At 56.0% G+C, this 22,325-nt stretch overlaps 1 protein-coding gene and 2 long non-coding RNA genes across 4 annotated transcripts in view; 1 reads left to right on the top strand and 2 right to left on the bottom strand.

Annotated features, from left to right (window-relative positions):
• Positions 1–22,325, top strand: part of KIAA1614 — a 32,300-nt gene that overhangs the window by 4,514 nt on the left and 5,461 nt on the right. For both annotated transcript variants that reach the window (XM_079105911.1, XM_079105912.1), the window contains exons 4-7: positions 9,184–9,327; positions 14,712–16,246; positions 18,275–18,428; positions 19,947–20,205. In XM_079105911.1, coding sequence (XP_078962037.1) covers positions 9,184–9,327; positions 14,712–16,246; positions 18,275–18,428; positions 19,947–20,205 — 2,092 coding nt within the window. The remainder of the gene's footprint in view (positions 1–9,183; positions 9,328–14,711; positions 16,247–18,274; positions 18,429–19,946; positions 20,206–22,325) is intronic.
• On the bottom strand, positions 6–9,170 carry LOC306641088. Its single transcript, XR_013758017.1, has 3 exons — positions 4,860–9,170; positions 4,594–4,708; positions 6–4,412 (listed from the first exon to the last, which is right to left on the bottom strand). It is a non-coding gene; the product is annotated as an uncharacterized lncRNA (long non-coding RNA).
• Positions 16,253–19,938, bottom strand: LOC306641089. Its single transcript, XR_013758018.1, has 3 exons — positions 19,618–19,938; positions 18,222–18,384; positions 16,253–16,385 (listed from the first exon to the last, which is right to left on the bottom strand). It is a non-coding gene; the product is annotated as an uncharacterized lncRNA (long non-coding RNA).

Below are 22,325 nucleotides of genomic sequence, written 5' to 3'. Positions count from 1 at the left end.
TAAGAGTTCAGAGCCTGCATTTCCCCTCCCTCCTTCTTCACTTGTCCCTCCATTTCCTCTGCACCAGGACACTAGGAGACTGCAAAAGCCAGAGAGCAGGCAGACCCCCATGCTGGTGAGACCCCATAGAAAGTATTAGTCACCCCCAGTGCCCCAGGCTGCTGCCCACCCACCTGCTACTCAGGCAAAATACCAGGCACAGAGGTGTGGAAAGAGCTTTGTCTGCTGGGTGTACTGGGGGCACTTCCCCTGCCGAGGCCTGTCTCTTTATCAGTGAAGTGGGGGAACTGTGGTTGGGTACTTCACAGCGTGGTGGTAAGGCTAAGGAAACAGGTAATGGATGTGACCACCTTAGGGAGAGTACATGAGCGTAAAGCTTGCACTCCGCCTGTTCTTTTCCTAGACAAGGGCGTGTGCAGGGTCAAGGTCTCCACCTCCAGCCTCCCCATGGTGCCTGCATAGACGTTTTTCTAGCCCCTCCACCAGTGTTCTGGGGAGCTGGACCTGCTGGAGTGTGGTGGGGGAAGTGGGGACACCTGTCCTCCACAGGCAGTGTCCCGAGACAGGCAGGGTGAGGAGAGTGTGCACAAGGTGTGGCAGGGGCCACCACAGCCCGAGCCCCTGCATGCCTGTGCAGAGGTCAGCTATAGCCACCATCTTTGCCGGACTCTTGGCACATGAGGTTGAGAGAGGTCCTGGGGCTGGGAGCGGCTCCCTTTTCCCCAGCTGCACAGCGATGCCAGCCTCTGCAGGGTCTTGTGGTTTTTGCTGAGGGCAGAGGTCAGCATTGTTGCTGCCTCATGAGCAGGCCGCTCCCTGCATGAATTCTGCTTCGTTTGATCAACCCTTCAGAAAATGTGGCCAGGACCTCTGTCTGAGTCCATTTGGGCCACTGTAACAAAATACCATAGGTTGGGTGGCTTACAGCAACAGAAGTGTGTATGTCACAGTTCTGGAGGCTGGAAGTCCAAGATCAAAAACCAACAGATGCATTGTCTGTTGAGGGCGGGTCTCCTGGCTCATAGGTGTTGCTTTCTCACTGCATCCTCACAGGGTGGAAAGAGGCCAGCATGCTCTAATCACCCAAAAGCCCTCACTTCCTAATCACATTGGGGGGAAGGTTTCAACATATGAATAGCGGCCCTTGGTCCTGTACTCTGTTGTAACAAAGCAGGGGCTGCCCAGTCAGGAGATTTGGCTTCTGCTTGACTACAGGTCTGGTGGAAAGAGGGATGTCTGGCCCCTAAGTCTCTTCTCCCTCCTCTGTGGCCACTGTTGTCAGCCTCTTGTCTCCTTCTTACCTGACCCTGCCAGTGATGAGGACTGTGACTGCAGAAAGGATTGTGGTCCCCGGTGATACTCCTTGTGGTCCCTGACCCTCCTTCTGTCCTCACCCAATCTTCCCTGTGGAACCCTCAGAGGAAGTGGCCTGGGCAGGTGCACCTGTGTCCTATGGAGACGGGACCCCTTCCCCTGAGGTTGCTCCTCCCACCCCAACCTGCCTTTGGCGGAGAAAGTCCCCAGGGAAGGTTCAAATGTGCAGCTCCTGGGGTTTGGCTCAGAGGTGTCTGTTGAAAAGAGAAGCCAGTGCTCCTGTATGCACGTTGGGTCACAGCTGATAAAACCCTCTCATTTTAAAGGAGGACCTCAACCATGTAGGGGGGACTTTCCCTTAGGCCTAAGCCGGGGGTATTGGTTTGGAACTCTCAGGACTGGGGCTTCTGACGATGGCTTACCCTGCCAGGCCATCTGCTGCCCTGGGCTACATTCTAGAGTTTGAATAGGGGTCATGTGCATGTGTTTGTATGATGTGTGTTTGTGTGTGTGTGTGAGATGTATGATGTAAGTGTGTCAGGGACGGGGGAGGAGAGGTATCTTAGTGAGCTTTAGGACCCACTCAAACACTAACAAAATGTCCCCTTAAAATGCCCAGCAGAGAGGGACATGGAGGTGGCGTGAGGGTCAGGTCCCCTAGGCAGATGCCCAGGCTGAAGGGCCAGGGAACATGCCAGATTCAGGGAGGGAGAAATGTCTGCCTGGAAGACCCTCTGAGAGGCTCCTCATCTGGCTCTATTCCTGAGCCTTCTAGGTGAACAAAAAAGTGTCCCAGGGACACTGTAGGCTCCATCTCTCCCTTAAGCGATTTGCTGATGTCACTTCTACAGAGCCAGACTTTACACCTTGAAGTAAGGTGTACTTCCCTCAGCTCTTACCCCAGGAGCACTCAGGTTAGAGTCCTGGACTTATTGTCCATACTAAGTGGTTTAGGACCCCCAGCAGAGAAGTGCTCTGAGACTGGGCTGGTTGTCATGGACATTGGTCAGGACATGCAAAAGGCAGGACCTTTTCGTGAGGGGTGAGCCCCCTCAGATCTTCTCAGGGTTGAGGGGTAAGCGGCCTGCCTCACATGCTGGCAAGCTCAGCATTCGTGCAGCTCAGTGCTTCACTCAGAGAGCCACTGTGACCAGGTTAACCCAACACGGACTGTGGACTGTACTGTGTCCATAATTGTTACTGCTCTATAAGGTCATGGGACAGGAAGCCCATGAAATGCAGGTGACTGCAGAGCCCAAATTAGTGCTTGGGGTTGGGGGTTGGCCCTATTTGCTGGGGGTGGTCCCAGGGAATCAGCCATTGAGGTAAGCCATCTGAAGATCCAGGATCTTAAATGCAAAGGGTCAGATAGGAAGAGACCTCCATTCCTGAACTCAGTGTTATCCCGTTCTACTAAGATGTTCTACTAAGATGGTCCCAGAGGACTGGACCATCCCAGTGACCAGTCCCAAGAGCAGGCTGGCAGCTGCTTTTCTCCAGCCTGATGTGCAGGTATATGCTAAGGTCCTGCACTCCTGTTTTATCCCAATATCAGTCCTTATGTGCTGCTCCAGGGTCACTGACAGAGACCACTGTGCTTCACAGCCACAAACTGTCCTTCCCACCCACACCCATAAGCCACCCCTTGGACTAGGGAGCTGGACGTCTTCTGTGTCCCCCACCCTGGAATCTTCTCAGGTATGGGCAGAGAGGTGTAGGTGACTCCATGGAATAAGCTCGTTGTCTCCTGAGTGTCTCCTGAGATGTTCAGGTGGTGGGATCCTGATGGGAGGGGAGAGGATGAGATGGGAGGCGGGGTGTCAGGGAGGGTAAAGGGTCGCTGCTTGGGTTTGGACTCACTGGAGAGAGGCGGGTGGACAAGGACGTGGGCTGTGCTTGGGAAGCCTCTGCCCTCATCCACGCCTGGCAGCCGATGGCTGTGCTGTCACTCCTGTCCAGGGGCTTAGAACCAAAATGTTCTTCTCTATAAAATGGCCACAACCACCTCCATCTCTTGCCTTCCTGGAGGCTCTGAGAGACATCCTGGGATTGCAGAGTGCGGGAGGATCCCACATCAACTCAGCACCAGCAAAACTGGTGAATCCAGAGGAGCAGCAGCCCGTGCAGGCTGTCCCCAGACCCCACACCACAGGGCGTCTGGCTGCTGCAAGTGCCTGGGTGGCCCTGAGGCAGCAGTCTGTACTGAGAGGCATGCTGCGTGCCCGCCCAGGTGGCCCTGATTCAAGTCCGGACCGGGCATGTGTGGAGCTGGGGGGACACTACAGGGGCTCTCATGATTCTAATGATTGATCTGCTGTGGAGGATGGGAAGGAGGCAGCTCTAGGTCAAGCTGTCTTCCGGCTAGAGCGCTGGAGCAGAAGATTCCTAGGTGTCCATCTCCTCTCCCTGCGGGAAGAGATGAATATCCTTGGAAGAGACGCACTGGCTGGCCAGGTGTGTTTGTGGGAGGAGGTGCCTTACTTTCACCTGCTCTGGGTGCACCCCCTGCCGGGAACCTCCATGTGTTCTGCTGTCCAGAAGTTTTCCAAACCCTGTCCTCTGGGGTTTGATGGAGGCTTCAGTATGTAGGCAGACTTAGTTACATCACTGGCTGATTGTGATCCACTCAGTCTTCCCTCCCTCTCCCTCTCCCCTCCTGGGGGTTGGGGGTAGGGCCACAAGTCCCAACCTTCTAATCCTGGCTTGGTCTCTGTGGAGGCTCTCTGCCTTGCAAAAGTCAAGCTTATCACTCTGGAGCTTCCAAAGGTTATAGGAGCTGTGTGCTGGGAACCAGAGGCAATGACCAAATGTGTGTTTATTATATTACGGTATCACAGAGACTCTTGTTTGAGCCAAGCACTGTGTGTGCATCCAAGCACTGTGTGTGCATGTCAGTGTGATCTCAGGTAGAACTGCCCACTTCTGCTCTCCTTGCCCACTGCCTGCACCAGCTGCAGCCACAGCTCTTCCTCTCCTCCCAGAGCTCCTGGGGGCAGGTGCTGAGCTGTTCACAGAACCGGGGCTCAGGAAACTGGCAGAGGCAGGCAGGCAGGAGCGAGGGCTCACCGAGGGCTGGACCTGTGCGGGCTTGCGAGGGTCTGAATGGAAACAGGAGGGGACATTCCAGATGGGCGAGGCCTGCAGGAATGCCTGGGATCGTCTGAGGCGGAATGTGTGGGTGAGACTCTCCGGCAGTGGAGGCCTTATGGAGAACCCTGGGATTGTGATTCTAATTGGACCGTAGAGACACCCCTCCCCCCAGGAGCAGGATGATCTTACCTCCTGGAGCGTGGGCTGGCGCAGCGTCTCAGGGCCTGGTGCCTAGTCAAGGGGCCTGGTGAGGAGGTTTGGAGATGGTTCTGAGGCACTGGTCAGGTTCCAGACCTTCTGGGCCCTAGTATCAGGGGGTCATAATGAGTCCTGGGGTAAGCATGGCAGAAGAGATACTCCTGCCCCATCCCAGGATTCCTGGCCCCATAACCAAGGACCACCCAGGGCAGGGGTGTCACTAAGAGTGATGAACCCTGCCTGTCCTGCTTACGTACCCCCCAGTCACTCCTGTGCTGCTCCACGGTCTCAGACAGGTAGGCATAGAGGAAAATCCATTACCATCCAGTCTCACCAAGACTAAAGTGAAAAAGAAAAATAATGAAGTGTAACAGCTCAATGGTGTTTGACTACTAAACCGCTCCCTCTAGTGTTCTGGAGCCTCTGTGGAGAAGGAAGCTAACCCCAAAGCCCTGCACAAGGCCAGTGCTACCTGGAACGTTCAAACACAAGGACTCGCCACAAGCACACACCGAAGTCATTGTGTTCTGATCTTTACCAGTGAAGGAGCTCAAGAAAGTTAAGTTCATTTACCCAGAGCCACTCGTTTTGGGGAGAACTAGTCTGAAATCCAAGAAAAAGAAGGCCCCCGATGCCCTCCAGAGCCAAGCAGTGTGGTGTCTCAGACACATGCTGCCACTTTTGGCCAGGATGTCCCATGCACTGAGCCCAGGCAGCACTGACCACAGGGTACCCTGGCTGCCTCCTGGTGCTCAGCAGGGAATTCATTGGCCACTTTTAGGACAGTGACAGGATTCTCCCCAGAAGTCCAAGTCTCAGGGAAGCATCACAGGCTTCCACCAAGGTCCCCCCAAAATGCTAAATGAAGTGCATCCTTCCAGCAGCCTTTTCCTTGAGGACCCACTCTTTCTTTACCATCTGGGCATCGGGTCCCTTCTGCTGCTTCTGACCTCCCCTGGTCCATAGGCAGCACCTTTTCCAAGCTGCCCTCTCAAAGACTTTTGAAAATTCAGAGCAAAACTGCAAAGCCCTCTCTAGCTGCAAGATTTCTGTTGCTTTCAAACATGCCTTCCCTCTGCGGAAAACAGCGTGATCTCGGTGGCAGGTGACTTTAGTTCACGATCAGGGATTCCATCCGTTGCTCAGGGAGGCGTGGGTGCTGGTGATGCAAGCGATGCTCTTAACGGCCGAGCCTTTATTTAACAGGTAAGTGAAATGGAGCTTCACCCTTAAGTCGCCTGACAGGGTGGCACAGGTAGGAGGTGACTGTTGAGAGCTGGGAATCAGGCAGCTGCCCCTGGGCCACTCTAGGCTCTGTCCTGTCAGGGTCCTGCGTACCTGGGAGGAAGTCACCTGTGCCACTAAGCATGATTGTGAGTCCCTGCCCTCATGGAGCACACTGTCCAGAATCCATTGCCTGCCCACCTGATCCTCTGGCACAGTGAGACAGTAGAAGAGAGCTCTGTCCTTGGTCATCTAAAGCTTTAAAATATACAAAAATGGAACACACACCAAGAAAAATGTTCAGCTAGGTTCTGTGGGTAGATGAATGGGCTGCGCCCTGGAGTCTGGAAAGTTAGATCTCTCCACTCCCTAGGATTTCCAGCTGCATGCACCTGAGAGGCAAGGGTTAAACCCAGACTCACTGGAGCTCCTCATTTTAATCCAGGATTACGGTGGCTGCGGGAAAAGGCTGCTCTGTCCCCTTGACCTCTTCGGCTGGGAGAGGAGTGGTGGTTCTCCTGACCACCTGGCTGTGAGGGGAGGCGAAGGCCTGGCGAAGCCTGTCCTCCAGGAACCTGGCCTAGACCACAGACCAGGAGGGGGGACATGCTGCCCTCATCCTAGAGACACAGGAGGGAAGAGGGAGGGCTCTGGACACTAGCAGAACGCCATGCGTCCCAGCAATTAGTTCTCTGTAGGCTTTGCAGTTCCATGAGGGCCAAAACTCCGCCGCATGGGCACCCCAGGAGAGGATCCCCCACCACACAAATAGGTGACAAGGTCAAAGACCCAGACTCACAGGGTTGCAGTGAGGGTCCTCTCCCCTCTCCAAACCCCTTAGTTACAGATGGGGAAACTGAGGCCCAGGGAGGAACACCTCTCAGCCACCTTGTTCCTATGTCCCACACAGAGCTAGTGAGCACAGAAGTCCCAGCTTTCGTGACAGCAACAAAAGCTGCCTCTTCTTGGGTGGGAATCGTCTTTGCCGGCCCCCACTGAGGCTGCCCCGGCGCGTCTGGGAAATCGCCAGGGGAACTGAGAGCTGGGGTTGTGTCTAATCGTCCATGATAGAAGGATTTGGCTTGGAAGCCACGTGCCCTGGGCAGAGCCAGGGTCAGAAAATCTGCAGATGGAGGTCTGAACGTGGCTTCCTGTGGGGTTGTGGTGGTGGGCAGTTAGGGACTGGCTCAGCCCCACCACACCAAGCCTACTTGCTCCCTGCCTCTCAAGGAAGACCACCTTCTCTCTCCAGGGTGCACAGCAGCTGGGAGTTGCCGGCTCTGCCGACCTTGGTTGCAATCTGAAGGTGGCTGCCACTCTTCCTGCTCAGTGCGTTACTGCATGGATGCCTCCGGGCGCCTAAAAAGTCTGCTTTGCTAATCAGCGGAGAAACTAGCTTTGTCTGCCAGAAGCTGAAGCAGAGCAGCTGATGGGGGTGGGGGCGGGGAAATCCAGCCCCGAGTGGCGGAGCAGAAAGGAAACAGCAAAGCTGAAAAATGGCTTAAAAACCTGGGGGCAAGGCTGATCCTGGCAGCATCTGGCCAGCTGCCGAGAGGCCCTCCTGCCTGCCCACCAGGCCTTGTGACAAATGCCCTCCGACAGCCAGGGAACCACAGCTGTCACCGGAAGGTTCCGAGCGTGCGGGCGGACAGCCAGAGGCCCGCGGCTGCAGGGGCACCTCACCGGGCTGGTAGCCTCATTATCTCTGCTGTCGGAGCAGGAACCCCAGGGAGCACAGCTGCTCTCAGCTGCGTTGGAGGAGCTGCTGCTGGTTCTGGAAGCTGTGCAGGGGAGGCCTCTCCTGCCAAAGGAAGCCTCCCGGGGCAGCGGGCCTGGAGATTCACTTTCACATCACTTCTGCGAAGCCCTCCTCCTTCCAAAGCTGTGCCTGGGCCCTGCCAGCGTTCTCAGGCACTGACGGTGCCTTTGTGCCACCACTCTCTCCCCCTGTGGCCCCAAAGCAGGGTCAGATGCAAAAAAGGAGAAGAAAAAGAAAATTGTCGTCTGCCTGAGCTTGCCAAGGATGACCTGAGGAGCCCTTCCTCCTGGAAACCAGAGCTGTGCCTTTGTTCCCACAAGTCTGTCATCCAGAAACTGCCTGGTTCCATCCCCCAGTCAGGAGGAGGACCCTTTGCCCACATGGCAGATGGGGTGGGGTGTGTGGGCCGTAGGCTGCCTGAGCCTCCAGCTGCCCGAGTTCTTGCTCTGTGAACCCCTCCCTATGAGGACAGCCAGGCATATGTGACAGGACACTAAAATTACATCAAAGAGTGTGTCTGACTTCAGCCACAAACATCCTCGACCTCTCGGGGCCCTAGCGAGGGGAGAGGACAGGATGCGTGAATGACGCCGGAGGCAGAGGCTGCTGTGTCTGCTCTGCTCTGCTTGCTCTCAATTGATGCTCGACCTTGAGCAGTGTGCCAGCGTCCTCTCTGCACTGGACACCCTCATCTGTCAAGCAGAGAGAACACCTGCCCTTGGCCAGCTTGGCTGCGGGGAGCGGGCTCTGCAGAGAAAACCGTCTTGTCATGGGGAGGTTGTGGGCTGTCACCCAGCACAGGTGGTGTGTCACTGCCTGGGAGGCAGCTTTGGGAAAGGGCAGCTGTCATTTCTGCAGCTCTGGACTGGCCCGGGCAGCAGCACATCTGGCAGGTGGTGCAGACTGCCAGAGGACCCTTGTTATTATGGAAACTGAGCCATTTGCCGACTTGGTCTGAGTCCAGCCTAACCCCTCGGCTCTGAGCCTGTCAGCCCTGGGCTGATTCAGTGCAGGTTTGGATTAGGTCGAAGGCAAGGCAACAACAGGATTTGTAAAAATGTCCTTCCCCCAAAGGGCTGGAACTGTGATGGGCGAGGCCTTGAGTCCTGTGTCTGCAGTGGGAGCTGGCGGAGCTGTGTGTGCTTGAGTGGGTGTGTGTGTGCGCGCTGAGGCCAGAAGGAGACAGGAGGTGATGCGTGTCAAGACCATCTGTCTAGGCACAGGCCCAGCCCCACAACCCCAGGCCCTTTCCTCCCTCCTCCCCAAGACAACCCCTGCTGTCTGCCTGGGGAAGGAACAATAGAGTAATCTGGAGACTCCCCTACCCTTTTCTAGATCCTCCTGGGTCTCGGCCTTCAGTCCCTGAGCAGATGTTCAGGGCCAGGCCAACTCCCCACCCCTCATCTGGAGCCGCTCAGGGCCATTCCCAGACCCCAGGCCCCAGTCTGGGTTCCTCTGTCCAGGAGCTGGAGGAAGAGGCACACATGCGGGACTTTTCCTGACTGAGCTGGTGCTTGACACTGTTAAACCCCTCCTAATCTGTGTTATTTTCTTCTAATCCCTCCTCCGCCCGCCCTGGCCTGTGTGCCACCCTGCAGGACCTTTGGTCCCAAGCCGGAGCCCATGCTGAGTGCCAGGCATGAGGAAGCCAAACATCTGCTGCAGCATGCCCGCATGAAGGCCAGGACCCAGCCCCTCCGTGCCAACCATGATATCGTGCCCGCCATTGCTCAGGGCAGCCGGTGAGTGGGGCTGGAGCCAGGCTGGCCTGGGAGGACCATGACAGGGAAGGCTCCTCCCTCCTGTGTGTGTGCGCTTTCCATGTAAGGCACTTGCGGTGGTCATTGGGTCGGTCAGCACCCAGGTACTGAGGGCTTAGAGTGTCATAAACTGAGATGAATGAACCGTGACCTGAACTCCTTGGGGGCATGGAGGTTACGGTCTCCAGGCAGCCAGACAGATAGTCACCCCTGTGGACTGTGGTGTAGGAGAGGAAAAAATGTGTGTGACAAGCTGGAAGTCTGTAACTCCACCTAAAAAAGACAGATGAGACTCTGAGAAGATATGGCTTCTCGGGACCTGAAAGAGATCTAGATATTCACTGGGCAGATGAGGGAGGCAGGGGTGAACATCCCAGAGGCAGAAGCCATGAGTGGAAGTACAATGCTCAGGAGTTTCAACTAGGCAGCAGGGACACTCTTGCCTGGTGGGGAGGCTGGAGAGCTTGTCGAAGGCCAGTCGTGAGGCCTCCAAGCCTGATGAACAACTTGGATTCTTAATAATAAATAAATAGCCAGGAGCCACTGAAGGACTTTAAGCAAGTGGATGGCACGGTTGCATTTGTATTTCAGTAATGCATTCTGGCTGTAGGGCTACATGGGATCTGGCAGACTAGGACAGATAGGAGGCTGTTACCATGATCCTGGTAGGAGGTACAAGGGGGGAGAGTGTGGAGACCTCACAGAATTCCTCAAGAACCAGAGTGAGCCAGCTCAATAAGGCAGCAAAGAAGTGGTAACATCAGAACCAGACTAGCTGGGTTCGAATTCTGGCTCTGCCTTATTAGCTGTGCACCTTTGGGAGGTCTCTTTTCCTCAGTTTCCTTATCCACAAATATTATAAATAATATTATAAATATTATAATAGTGCCTGTCTTCCGGGGTCATCGTGAGGGTATGTGAGCTAAAATACAGGCGTTCACAACAGTGCCTAGCATTCTGTGAGTGCCAGAGGACTGTGAGCTCTAGCTACCAATCATTTGATTACCTGGGGGTGGGAAGCATTCAGGACACAGCCCAGGGTCTGACTCGCATCCAGGCACTTGGCGGGATCCAGCCAGGGTGCTTCCTAGGTGCAGGGGCAGACTTGGTCTTAGAGCATCTGCTGGCGATGTCCACCAGGCAGTTGCATACAGATCCGTGGAGGAGAAACTTGACTATTATCCCTCATTTCATGATGCTGAACAGGACCTCATCAGGGATGAAAAGATGGAAGAAGAGCAGCTTCCAGAACTTTCAGACACAAGTGACTACCCCTGAGTAACATACCCCACCCCCATCACCGTGCCTGTTCTGTGTATGGAGCATCTTCTAGAACTGCTCACACCTTAGAGAGTTCTCCACACCCAGACCCAGCCCTCACAGAGCTCCTGAGCCTCCTGTGGGCCTTGCCAGATCTTGCCAGGCTAAGCAGGACCACTATACCCCAAGGCCTGTGACTTCATTGGCCTGGTGGGCATGCTGGGTCTGTCTCCATCACCACATGACACCAGAGGAAGTGAGGACTCTATGAAACTGGGCCATGTATTCTTTGATGGAGAGTGCTGAGCCTGCTTATTAGAGGCTAAAGGACCAGCTGGGTCTGTGGCACATGCCTGTAATTCCAGTAACTTGGGAGGCTGAGGCAGGAGGATCACAAGTTCAAGGCCAACCTCAGCTACTTAGCAAGATACTGTCTCAAAAATAAAATAAAAAGGCTGGAAATATAGCTGTGATAGGATGCTCCTGGGTTCAATCCCCAGTGCCACCAACAAAAAAAATAAGTAAAGGATAAGGACCATCAAGGACCATTGACCACTAGGACCAGAGGCTCTGTGTTCAGTGTCACTATGTCACTGTGGCCCTTAGGAGAAGGGCTTCGAAGGCCCTAAATCCTGGTAAGATGTGCACAATAGTCTACCCTTTTCTTTCCATGTTTTATCCCTTGTCTTTTCTTCTGGTCAGGGGTCACTTAGCATGGCTTCCTTGAGACATCCTGTTCTTCACATATACTTAGGGAGAAGCCTGATTTAAAGGACCCCTCCTGTCCTGCTTCCTGCAGGTGTTAGGTGGGATGGGAAAGCCAGAATAGACTATCTGCCAAGCAGACGGCCTGTGCACACACCCTCCTGGGCTCTCCTCGTCTCCACTTACTCCAGCCACTCACTAAGACCCCAGTCACTAGCCTAAAGAAGGTTCCCTTTTTCCTGGCCATGGAAATGCTATAGAAATGCAAGGTGACCCACTTTAGCAGCTGCCGTGTCCAGAAAAGAATGATCGTGACTTGGCAGCACTGGGGAATCCTCCCAGGGAATAGCTGCAAACTCCAAGCCAGATGGCTTGCCGCAGCTGCTGCTAAAGGTCACGCTCTGTCAGATGGCCCTAGAGGGCTGGCAGAGTCAACACTGGATGCCACACAGGCCCCAGGCCTCAGCTAGAGGTAGGAGGCCCTGACCGCTTGGCAAGAGCTGCTGGAAGAGGAGGGGCGCCCAGAGCAGCCTCCAGAAGGCCTTCCTCCTGAGTCTGGCTGGAGGTGGCTGGGCAAGCCTGGACACAGGGCTTTTCTGGAGGTGAAGATGGGGAAGCAGCTGCATTTTCTACAAGTAAATCGACATAGAAATTAAGCAACCCCTAGAAGCCAAAACTCCTGCCATTTTGGGGATAGGCACACCTAGATTGGTGTTCTCAATCCCAAGAGGGCAGCTCATGTGGGCACGCTGAGAGGGTGCACTGTGCTGTCCTGCGTAGGTGTTAGCTGCATAAGACTCTGTAGAGCTTAACACCACACATTGCACCATTATAGAAATCACCCCGGAGAGGGGCTCCTTGCGAAGGAAACACAACTCCAGGACCACAACAGGGGTGTTGAGCTCAGGCCAGAATCCTGTCCTGGAGGGGTGGCTGCTGGGGTCTCTGCTGGCCTTGTCTTGGGATGGCCAGCTGCCGTGGGATTTGCTTTCTGTGTGCCTCATTCGATCTGCACTTACAGGCCTCTTTGCACTGTTGCTACCACTGCTGGTGAGGTGGGGGCCTCTGGGTTTGAAAAATTAAGTTGAAAGACACTCCACATGATACTCCTTCACTCCTTCTTTTAGAACAAAAATGTTTCTCCCTTTAGAGTAAATCCTGGGGTAGCTCAATTCACCATCTCATATGTAGAAGTCAAGGACACTGATGTGGGCCTCCCTTGTTGGGTTAGGACTGAACAGCCTTGAAAGCTGCGGTTGGTTTTATTTTATTTATTTTGCCAGAATTTACAGCCCACATCCCGTCAACAGAGCAGGGCCTTGGCCCTGGGGTCTTTACAGGGGTGGTTTTCTAAGGTATGTGCAGGATCCCTGGTGGGCCTTGCCTGTATTGGGTGGACTGGCTGGGGAGGGTGTCCTCCTGTGCCCTGGGGCTAGTTTCTGCATGGCGATGAGACTTCTCTCTAGGGGTTGAGGTTGCTGTTCCACAGAGGTCGCCCCAGCATCTTCTGAGTCTGTGGTAGCCAATGGGTGGTGCAGGTGTTCTGGGGCGGGAGACACCATCGTGGGGTACTAATCAGGGTTCTCCAGAGAAACATGACCAACAGGATGAACCACACAGAGGTTTATTTTAAGGAACCGGCTCACACTTGTGGAAGCTTGTAAAACCTGTGGAGGATGCCGGCAGGCCGGACCAAGGGCTTTGCTGTGTCTGTGTCCAAAGGCAGCTGGCTGGCAGAATTCCTTCTTGCTCAGGGGATGTTGGTCCTTGTTCTCTTAAGGCCTGGTAGGGTGAGGCCATCCACACTATGGAGGGTCACTACTTTATTCAAGGTTCTTTGATTTAAATGTTAGTCTTCTCAGGAACACGGAGAATAGTGTTTGGACACATCTGTGGGCACTGTGGCCCAGCCAAACTGACACATCAAATTAACCATCACACATGGTTTCTCTGCAGCAGAGAAATGCAGACAGGTAGGAGCCAAATGTAAGCTAAGAAGGAAGATTCCAGGGGCAATGGCAGGAGGACCATGTGGGGTGAAGAGGGCAGGAGCTTGGAGGCCCTGCCAGTGGGTGGGGGATACAGAGCTGGAGAGGAAGGTGGGGAGGAAGAGGAGGGCCTGTATTTTCACCCCAAAGACCATCAGCTGGATCCTGGGTCCTCCTGTGGGGTGTGTGTGAGGGAAGCTGTGCACCCAAGGACTATAGACAGGAGGAGATAGAGAGGCTGGAAGGGGCCCGCTGTGGTGTGAGAGGTGGTGAGGGATGAAGAGTGGCTCCCACTTAGCAGTGGAGTCGGGGGAGGCTGGGAAGGGGAGGGGAGCATGGTGCTCACAGGTGCCTCTGACAGGAGACTGGCCATGGGCCTGGGCCTGTTTGCACAGTGGCCTGAAACTCCAGCTTCCTGGCTCCTGGGGCCTGGTGTGAGACGGGGAGGGGCTGTTGCTGTTGCTGAGCAGGACCTGACCCCTGCTACGTGTCTCCCAGAGCCAGAGCTAATGACCGTGAAGACTCCCAGCACTTAAAATGCCCTTTCCTCCAACGGGTTTCACCGTATGTGCGGGTGAATGTACCCTTGGGGCATCCGTGGGGGACTGGTTCCTCGATCCCCCTCAGATACCAAAACTTGGATGCCCAAGCCCCTGATATAAAATGGCACAGCATTTGGCTATAACCTGGGGCTGGGATTTTGCTCGGTGGTAGGGCACTTAGTGGTGTGCAGGAGGTTCTGGGTTTGATCCCCAGCAACACACACACACACACACACACACACACACACACACACGCCACATGACCTACGTACACACCTCTCCCTGTACACTTCACATCATCTGTAGGTTGATTCTAACACGTAATACAACGTGAATGGTTGTTATGTTACAGTGTCTAGGAGGTAGTGACATGAAGAAAGATCTCCCCGTGTGTGGTAGGGACGCAGTCATCCTTTGGAAATGCTTTGGTATGCAGCTGGTTGGATCTGCAACGCAGGGCTGTGAACACAGAGGCGACTGCGTTCTGCAGCTCCTCACGACCAGAAAGGCCCCGTGAACACAGCCACACAGAGGACCGGGGCGTCTTCCCTCTCTACAGTCCTGGGTTTAACAATGTTTCCTCTCAGCTCAGGCCCAGCCAGGCCACAGTGGGAACAGAAGCAATGACAGATTATGTGGCTTCTGTTTGGTGCCGTGTGTCAGAATCAGAATGGGCCTGTAATGCAGTGCTTGGCCTTGACGCCCCAGGAGGTTGATTTGGGGTAACCTTGTGGGTCATAGCAACCCTGGAGCACCATGGAAACTGTCCCCCAGTGGTGTGGTGAGGGTCGGGCCAAGGTGTACCTGGGGGGCACCTCCTCCTGCCCCCATCCTTCTTCTACCTGTGACCTCTCTCCTGTTTCTTCTTTAGAGATGGCCAGAGCAGCCCAGCCCCAGCCCCCAGGATGGCCTCTGCCTGCAGGGACAGCCTGCAGAATGGGAGTGTGAGTGACAGCTCCCGCGGGGAGTCCAGCAGTGGGCAGTGGCCCAAGCAGGGCACGTCCCCTTCTCACGTTCGCTTTGAGGATGAGACCACCTGTGAGGCTGAGTTCCGCTACCTGGAGCGGCTGCAGCAGCGCCAGCGCCAGGTGCTGAGCACAGTGCTGCAGGCTGCGGGCCAGGGGCCACTGCGCTCCAAGCCCCATGTCACCCACTACACTAACCGGGACGTGGGCGAGGTTGCGTTCCCCAGGTCCATGGGTGGCTTGGACCGCAGGGCCCGCCTGGTGCCACCAGCCCCATGGGGCAGCAAGGGGGAGTGCCGAGCCTGTGGCCAGTGTCTTCAGGATGGACACCCTGCTGAGGGGAAGGTGCCCCCCGGCCCTGGGGTGCCCCAGGGACTGCAGGCTGCCCGTGGAGTGGAGGAGGTGGTGCTGCAGCCCCAGAGTTCCCGCGGCCTCAGCTCCCCACTCCATCTCTTCCCTGCTGAGCCAGTGCCCCACTCAGAATGGATCCAGGAAACCCACATTGGAGCCACCACCATGTGCCCTGAGGAGGGGGACTCTACCCTGGACAGTACGGACACCTCAGACGGCTGCCGGACAGACAGTGAGGAAGCTGGGACCTCTCAGCCCAGCAGGACAGGTGGGTGGCCCAGAGGCAGCAGCCTCCAACAGCGGGGCTCCAGGCCTCAAGGAGGCCACAAGCAGTCCAAGAAGGCTGAGATGGAGTCGTCCTGGGGCCCTGAGGCCCCGCAGGGGGTTGATGATGTGGAGGAGGGAGATGAGGTGAAAGAAGGCAGAGGATGCACACCTGAGGGGACTCTGTTTCTGAGAGAAGATGCTGTCCCTAAGCCTCCTGAACTGGAACCTGAGAGGACTTCCCTTGGGTCCCAGAAACAACCTGGACCAGAACTGAGAAGTCACTGGACCCACCCTGTGGACTCCTGGGCTCCTTCCAGGACAGCATCTTCCATGAAGCTTGGGCCCTCAGGACCAGGCAGACCAGACCAAGTTATAGAAAGCCACAAGTCTCCTGAAATTGTCTGCACGTCCTCCTTGCAACAGAGCCATGCAGAGCCCTCTGCCCAATGCCCAACCCAGCAGCCAGCCGCTTCTCTCTTCCCCGAAGGCTGGGTGCCAACACCTCCCTCTTCAAGGAAAACCACCTCCCCTGTGCCTCGCAGGAAGGCAGCACTCTCTGGATCCTGCAGGAAGGGGAACCAGGGAGAACCACTCTCTTCTTCAAGAACTATGGTTCTGGAGACCTGTGGGCTCAGTATCCCCCAGGCCCAGTCCTGCAGCCCCCAAGTCAGACACCCACTGTTGGCCCTCTCCACCAACAACTGCAACAACCATATCTCTCTGGGGCTGCAGGAGCCCTGGAGAGCAGCTGCCCACGGCGGCAGGGCAGAGAGGAGTCCCTGCGGCCAGGAGCCGGATCTGTCCCTGGAGAGCAGCAGAGACGGTAAGGACTGCCCTTGCTCAGGCCCAGCCTCAAGCCAGGTCTGTGACACTGTGGGCATTCAGTCTTCACTTGCCTTTCTTCTTAGACGTTCCCAGCAGCCCCTCAGAGCAGCGACCGGTGTCAGGGGAGCCGGTGGAGTCTGTGGGTTGGACACAGGATTCAGCATTGGCCAAGAGCAGTTTAGCTAGTTTCCCTGGTGGGAGGCAGGACCTGGGGAAGGCGGTGGTTCCCAGCAGCAAACTCCATGGCTGCAGGTGGCCTGGCTTTACGGGAATTTGGCTCCTGTAAAGCAGGAAGAGACAGCAGCTCCAGGATCTGCAGTTGGCTCAGGGCAGCCAATGCCTGGGATCATGGCTGACGCCTACCCCTCCATCCCTCCACGTCCTGCACTCACTCGCTTTGTCATCAGCGGTATGGGCACTGTGCTGGGGGCTGTGCAGAGTGCATAGCGAATTGCTTCAACACGAGACCTGCCCTTGTGACTTTTTGTGGCCAGGCAGACATGCTGCCCCGAGGGCCAGTCACCAGGAGGCAGAGCTCCTACAGGGTGTGGTAGGGCTGCTCTCAGGCCTGAGCCCTCCGGGACCCCAGTCCTACTGGGTGGGTTGGTGGTTTCGGCAGGCAGGCTGCCCTTGGGAGGGGTCATCCTGTTGTGGTTGGATCCTGGGTGTTGGCAGACCCAGGCTCTGACCCCCAGAGTGTGACCCCTGGTGACACTCAGTTGGTCGCTCTTGAGCAGAGAACAGGCCTGCCCCACAAGTTCCTGCTTTTGTGCAGTGGCTCTAATCACCTGGGATTCAGAGCTATCCCTCCAACCCTTGTTCACAAACCCTGAGGGGACAGACCTCGCCTGAGGTCCCTGCTATCCTGGGCTCAATTACGGTCCCTTCCCTCAGAGTGCTCTAGGCTAGCTCTCGACCATGTCCCCTGTGGGCAGGGAGTGGGTGACCAATGGAGGTGTGGGCCAGCTGCAAAATAAAAGCTATGAAAGTAGTATATTAAAAGACTAAAGACAAGGGTGAGAAATACATATATTTTCAAGCAGGGGTGTGATGGATTGAGCCGACCAGAGGGGTCTGACTCTAACAAAGCAAAAGCCCACGCTTGCTTTATTTATATCAGTACAGACCAAAGCGGATCGGTATGGACCTTCTTTATGAAAAACAGGATAGGGGTGGGGGTATACAGGTCGTTTGGTGCTTAGCAGGTTATGCCCATCTCCGGCGGCTGTGTTTGAACTTGGGGCTGTGAGCTAAATCAGGGCACCAGCCTGATCAGAGCGTTCTGGAACTGGGGAGTTTCACCTAGGAGTTCCCAGAGAAGCAGCTTCCCAGTTTGCCAAAGGCTCCCAACAGCTAGCTGCTGTTTCGCTCCTAACCGTTTCCCCTGGGATTCTATCTTGAGCCCTTTCTGGGAAGCCCAGGCTGTGCCTCCTCGAGGCCTGGAGCAGAGAGCCAGGTGAGGCTACTGTCATTAGCTGCAAGACCCCGGGCAAGTCACTCACTCCCTTGGTGCTCCAGTCTCCTCTGTAAAGTAAGGACAATAACAGAACCTCCCAGGAGCCCCCAAGATCATCTCAGTGGGGGAGTTAACTCATGGCCTGTTGCTCCCCAAATGGTGGCAGTTGTCATAGCTGTGAGAACTAATTAGATGACATAATTATTTTCTGTCCCAATATAAAATGTCCCCATTTCCAATTATGAACCATGATATAGAAGGGACATGACTTCTCATAAGCAACACCATCACTTAAACACTTACTAATCATCTACTGTGTACCAGGTGCTGGGCTGGGTGATGGGGCTACAGCAGGCCACAAGACCCAGTCCCCAAATCCTCGGCCCCCATCCTCTGAGAGCTGCCCCTCCTCCACCTGCTGCTCCCTGGGTCTCTCTGCTGCCTCCACTGCTCTGCTGAGGCTCCCACCTCTCTTCCCTCCTCACTCTCCCGCTCCCAGGCTGTCCCTCTCCCCCACCTTGACCTGGGGGTGGTCAGCCTGGCACAGCAGGGATGCTGTGGCTGTTGCAGGAGGACTCCAGGGCTCTCTCACCTTGGCCGACGCCGTCGTCAACTCCGTGGGCATTACCCTCTCCCTGGCCTCAGAGGAGCTGGAGTCCGGCCAGGAACTGGAAGGAGGCCTGCAGAGGACAGAGTCCAGTTCTGGAGGGCATGTGCCTCCCGGGTGAGTGGCAGGAGTAGGAGCCCTGCCTGCAGAAGAGGGTGCTGGGCGGGGAAGGAGACCCCCAGGAGTGGTCGCACGACTGGCCTTATTGCTTCCAGATCCTTGGGTGTTCCTAGACTATGTCCTGGCCTGGTGGCCCTGCTACTACTACTTAGTTCTTTTTAGTCTGATGTACCTGGTTATTCATTTAGTGAACATTCCCTGAATGGCCTCAGGTCCCAGCCACTGTGCTGGTCACAAACCCAGCCGACGGAGTCCTGGCCCTCTGGGTGCTATCTGGAAGGTCGTGCTCCTGACCTGGGCTTGGAAACCAGATGCCGAGGAAAACTGTTTCCCTACACTTCTTCAGCTGTGGGTCTGAGTCCTTGCCTGGGGGACCTCTGTGGACTGACCTCGAAGCTGTCATGAGCCTGGTGCTCTGGCCAGGCCCTCTGTCCCCTGCCTGGTGACTGCATGCTGCACAGGCCTCCCGCACACCCAGAGCCAGCCCCCATCTCCGGCCCTCTGTGTGCTGCAGCAGTCGTTGTCTGCTCAACCAGTCCCTCCTGAATGTCTCCACCGGGGGTCTGACAGCCCCTGACAGAAGGCAGCAGCTGCTGTCCCAGGTCCACCTCCTGCTACCACACTGCCTTCCACACCGTGCTCAAGCCCCAACTCTGCCTCCCCCCCGCAAGTCTTCCCCAGCTCCCACATCCCCCCGCCATTTCTCCTGGTCTCAGCTGTGTCACTTCCTTTCTGTGCAGCTACAGTAGCCTGGCCTGCTCTCCGCCTGCACTCTTGTTCCTTACAGTTACTTCTTCACACGTGATAGTCAGGAGCAGCTTTTTAAAACCTGAATTAAACAGCATCCTTTTCCTATTTAAAAACCTTTTCCTCCCACTTAGAACAGAATTCAGACCCCTTCCCTTGGGTGACACCTCCGTGTCTTCCTCCTCCTCTGCGGCCTGACCTTATGTGGTGCCTCTCTGCTCTCTTCTCATTACCTGCACCCAAGCCCTGTGTCCTGGCCTCTCGTTCCTGAGCCCGACCCTCTTCCCATGCTGGCCCAGGCACCTCCAGTGTGGCAGCCTGCTCCTGCTTGGCATTCAGCTTGTAGTTTAAAGACCATCTTCTCAAAGAGACCTTCCCTGGTCACTATGTAAACCAAACACCTGGTCACTCTGCTCCACCCCACTCGTCAGTCTCTCACGGTCTTTTAGTGGTCTGTTGCTGATAAGCTCTGAGAGCAAGGACCTTGTTTGTCTTGTACGCCACCTAGCCAGGGCCTGGAAGAAGCCAGCACACAGAAAGTCCCAAGAATGTTGAGTGGGTGAACCAGTGGGACCCATAGAGGCCTTTTACAGCAGGGCTTGCCTCAGCTCCTCCCCCAGGTGGAGCACCTGACGGTCCACTTTCTCCACCTCATTGTCAGTTCCCTTCAAGGGCATTGGTGCTGGGGCCTGGGCCCCTGGGGTGTGGCTTGCCCTGCTTCCCTCCCAGCTCTCCACAGCCCACCTCATGTCCACCCTTCTGTTTCAGAGCATCACCGGGGGCCAGTGCAGGGCCCAAGGCACCCCCAGCTGCTGCTTCTGAAGTGAACAAGAAAAGGAGCAGCGGCCTGGCCTCCACCCTGGGACTGAAGAAGCTCCTCTCCGTCCTGGGCCAGACGTCCCGGCCCAAGCTGGGCAAGTCCCGTAGCTACAGTGTGGAGCAGCTGCAGCCTGCTGCACCTAGCCCAGCCTCCCGCAGCAGCGCCTCCAGGGTGAAGAGAGCCCCGTCGCTACAGTCCCTGCCTCTGGTGAGTCCGCAGGGCCCCAGCCAAGGGGTTGTGAGGCTGGTGGTAGTATGAAGGGCGAAAGGAGAAGGAAGTGCCCAGGGTGTCTCCCAGGGTGCCTGTGGTGGAGAAAGGGATGCTACTGGCTCCCCACAGCTGATCTGTGAGATTGGGCTCCCCGGGGAACAGGGCAGGTAGGCAGCACCCCACAGCTCTGTTCTGCCCAGGCCTGGGCTCATCCTAGATTCCTCCTTTCTCAACTTTGCTACCTCTACCAAGTCTTTGGAAGCACATGGTTGTTCTGGAACCTTCTCTATGGCCACAATGACTTTTTTAGTCCAGGCGCAGATCTCTTCACTCCTGGGTTCCCTCACGCTTCTTGACTGGCCTCCTTGCTGTGGTCCTTCTCCATATGGCTTCCATCATGGTCTTTCAGATATGCAAATCTGGCCATAAATCACGCCCCCACTGAATGTCTGTCCTTCATCACTTATGTCCAAGATAAAGTTGAGGCAGCTCTGTGTCGCCGGAGGGTGTCTCTGATCTGTCTGCTCTCATCTTTTATCACGCTCAACCCAGGGTGTCCTATGCACTTCTGTGGTCAGATCACACACCAAGGGACTGAATCTGCTCCTGAACCGTTGCTCCCCTTTTCCAGCTCGTCCGAGTCCCCAACACCTGCCCCAGACCCGAAGCCATTCCAGTTCTTCCTCAGGCCGAGCAGGGCCTCTACTGGGTGCTTCCATCCTTCAGGGACAGTCTCCTTTCTCCCCTCGCTGCCCGCTGCTGAGCGCTTTGAGGGAACCGCTTGATCTTTGCACTGCCAAGGCCCATCCTGATGGCAGCTGCAGCTCCTCCATCCGTGTGCATTGGGCGGTGGATATGGGCACCTGGCAGATGCCTTCCCCTGTGCCAGAGTCTCAGCACGCCAACTGCAGCTCGCTGCTCCTGACCAGGTTCTGTCCTCGCAGCTTCCAGGGCTGTTCCTTCTATTCACCTCTGCCTCTCCTGGACAGCCCGAGCCAGGTGGCTTGGTCAGGGCAGTGGAGCCTTGCATTTCTCAGGCCGCAGGGGAAGAGGGTGCTGGCTGAATGAAATTCAGCCAAGGTCAGTCCCAGGTGCAAGGTCAGCACTCAGAAAATACCTGCTGGCCAATTGAGAGAGGGCGAGCGGGGGAGCAGGCCAGCGCAGGGCCCTTGCGCTCCAGAAGCTCATTTGTGGGACCGGATTAGCTGCCATCAGCGCTTCCCTCTCTGTAAACTCCTCGAGGGAAATGCGACACCATAAGTGAACAGAGAGGTTTAAGCTGAGTGAGCACAGACGGACAGCAGCCTGTCCCGCAGAGCAGGCGGAAGTGCAGGAGGGAACCAAGCAGGCGGAGGAGGAGTCTGTCTCATCCAGAAGCACCGTGACGTGCTGGCGGGGAACACCGCTGGTCAGCAGGTTGTGCCAGCACACATGTGTCCCGTGGGAAAGCGGCAGCTGCTTCTCCCTGCGCGGTGCTGGGTGGAACCCTGGGCCCCAAACACGCAGGGCAAGCGCCTCCCCGAACCACCTCCCAGGCTTTCGGTTTTTGAGACAGAGTCTGCCCAAGTTGCTGAGGCTGGCCTTGAACTTGTGATTCTCCTGCCTCGGAGTGGGCAGCTGCCTGCTCACACCCCTCTGGTGGGCCGTGGCTCTGCCGAGGGCCCTTGGAGCTTTGTCTGGAAGGCTCCCCTTTCTTCTTCCCTTCTCCCCATTTCCTAGGAAACAGCTCGGCTGCAAGGTTGGGGCCCCCCCTTAGGCTTCTTGATAATAGGTCTGCCATCTTTAGAGCACTTAGTCCTCAGGCTGCTCTAACAAATACCATAGGCCAGGCAGTTTATACCTGACAGAAATGTATTTCTCGCCATTCTGGAGGCCGGGAGTCCAAGGTCAAGGCTGAGGCCTCTTGGGTGACTGGCAAGAGCTGCTTTCTCAGAGGACTGTACCCTTCTTTCTGGAGCTTTTGTACCTCTTTATTTACTGGATAGCTCTTGCTTTCAGCCTCGCTCAAGAACCAGCTCCTCTGGCATCCCCAGAACCCCTCAGCTGAACCCCTCTTGACTCCCCTCATGTCACTCTTGCTTTGTGCCCAGCGCTCACTACACACCCACCCGGAGCTC

This window comes from Sciurus vulgaris (assembly GCF_902686455.1).
Source record: "Sciurus vulgaris genome assembly, chromosome: 12".
NCBI lineage: Eukaryota > Metazoa > Chordata > Mammalia > Rodentia > Sciuridae > Sciurus > Sciurus vulgaris.
The sequence above is the reverse complement of the archived record's forward strand: the minus strand, read 5'-3'. Positions and strand labels throughout refer to the sequence as shown.